The sequence below is a fragment of the Saccoglossus kowalevskii genome, chromosome 18, assembly GCF_978046115.1.
Source record: "Saccoglossus kowalevskii chromosome 18, keSacKowa6.1, whole genome shotgun sequence".
In the NCBI taxonomy this organism is placed as follows: domain Eukaryota; kingdom Metazoa; phylum Hemichordata; class Enteropneusta; family Harrimaniidae; genus Saccoglossus; species Saccoglossus kowalevskii.
This window is the reverse complement of record NC_140658.1, coordinates 7646059-7648296: the sequence shown is the minus strand read 5'-3', so window position 1 is coordinate 7648296 and position 2238 is coordinate 7646059. Positions and strand designations below refer to the sequence as shown.

At 41.0% G+C, this 2238-nt stretch overlaps 1 protein-coding gene across 1 annotated transcript; it reads left to right on the top strand.

The window, feature by feature from the left end:
* The first annotated feature begins 905 nt into the window (after window positions 1–905).
* LOC146731514 (G protein-coupled receptor 52-like) lies at window positions 906–1949 on the top strand. Its single transcript, XM_085493311.1, has one exon. It carries the CDS (start codon window positions 906–908, stop codon window positions 1947–1949), a length of 1044 nt encoding a protein of 347 aa, XP_085349437.1.
* The last annotated feature ends 289 nt before the right edge of the window (window positions 1950–2238 follow it).

The following is a 2238-nucleotide window of genomic DNA, read 5'->3' as shown; positions in this document are numbered from 1 at the left end:
CTTTAAAAACAAACAAAACATGTGTGGTGCGATTTTTCAAATGTAACATAAAAAAAGTCGATCTACACATGCATAAACAAGATACTGGGCCGCCAACGACAGGCACATTTGTTCTCTTTATTTCTTTGCTTCAAAAAAAAATCCCAGCGCGCTCATTGAAACAGATCTATATCATTTGGCCCTCGTTAATTTTAAGGTTTTTTTTTTTTTTGCTTTTTTGTTTTTGTATGCGACTAAAAAAAGGTATAAATACAAAATAAATCTAGTAAACCAATATTATCTATTGTATTAATACGCCTATTTATCACCAGGAAGATATAATGTTTCGTAATAGTTTATTAAAATTTTCAATTCACGTCCGTCTGTTTTTGTCGTATCATTCAAGGTGTAATTTTAACAACGTTTACAATACGTATGACGTACAACCAGTAATATCTCGACACAATTGGCAGTAATTGAAAGACGAGCTAATCGTCCATATGACGATACTTAATACAAAGTCATGTATAGCGTTTGCCACTGACGTAATTTTGAAACGCGGTACAGCGCGTGAAATGTGGACAACCGTGCGCAGACGATAGAGACATTTCAACGCCAAATTCATGACTTCGCTGTGGCTTTTTCGGTGTTTCTTGTGAATCACAATGACATTTATTGTCTTAGCCTAGGCTAAAATTTTTGGGGAATAATTTCGCTATAACAGTTATAAACATGTTAGTCGCAATTAAATCATTTGTTTGTCGAACGTTATGCATAATTAATTACATTGCGCAATGTGTATTGACGTCATTTTTCATAAACCAAGAGTTACACAATAGGCTGGTATCGACTATGTTCTTTGATCTGTTAGTACAGGTGTCTCAGTTGCATGTTAAGCGAACTCGGAGAACGCATTTCAAACTAAAATGCATTGGCAGAACACGACACTTGACGAATCGTGGATAGACCACCAGCGTGACGACACGGTCACTCTTGCTGCTGATGGAGGCGGCATAGGCATCTTCGGCCGTGAGAATGCTTATTTCAAAAACACGTACTATATGACTCCAATTGTTATCGTAATTGTTACAATTTTCATTATTTGCGGCAATAGTTTGGTCTTGGCTGTTGTGTTCTTCGGGAAATCACTGTCTAATGCAAGCGGACGATTCACGGCATCTCTGGCGTGCGCAGATCTTGGCATCGGCGTTATAGTTACGCCTTTTTCCATTTACACCGCTGTTCTCAACGACTGGCCATATGGACACACTGTATGTATTATGGCTTCTTTTTTCACCGAACTTTTTTCGTGTATTTCTGTCTGTTCATTGGCGCTTATAGGAGTTGATCGCTACATTGCCGTTGTAAAACCCCTCAGATACCACGCATTGATGCCGCCTGAGACTGCACGGAACATCGTAATCATGACTTGGATCGCGGGCATCTGCCTCTGTAGCGCCACTCCTTTACAACTCGTCAAGACTATCTATTACGCCGATCTAATGGTCTGCAACGTTTCCTGGGAGACTGAATTAGTCTATTCTTTCGTCATGATCAGTATAGTCGCGATACCTGCCTTTGTCACCATAGCATTCACGTACTACCACATATTTCGCATCTCTTATAAAGCCGCCCGACAAATTGAATCAGAAGAACAACGCTTTCTTGGACCCAATTCCACATTAGGTACAAATAGGAGAAAGAACGCCATGAAATCATTTTTAATAGTGTTAGGTTTCTTTGTGTGCTGGAGTCCCTGGCTAGCACTTCAAATTCAAGAAAGTGCCGTCTTCGCTGCGAACGACGGTGAAGAACAGGAAAATGGAGAACACCCACATATCCCGGAATTACATTTTTTCTCCATGTGGTTGGCCTTCTCGAACAGCTTTCTTAACTGCATAATATATAGTCTGTCGAACAGTGCTTTTCAAGCTGATGTCAGAAAATTATACCGGAAAGCATTCTGCTGAAGCAGTGGGGGGAATGCTACTAACATCGACAGTTCAATAAGTGAAGCTACCTCAAAGTGTCGTGTGACGGCAGCTACATCCAGCCGTCAGGAGCGTCGATCATGGGGGGACAGGGGGGACACGTCCCCCCCCCACTTTCTGAAGGGCGGGGGACACAATATCAACTGTCCCCTCCACTTTCCTGACTTACCCAAATATCAATAATAGGCTTATATCAAAGCCTGCGTTTGTGTAAGGCCTTTGGTTCTGTGTACATGTACTGTATTCTTAATGATCAAGAATGAAAATC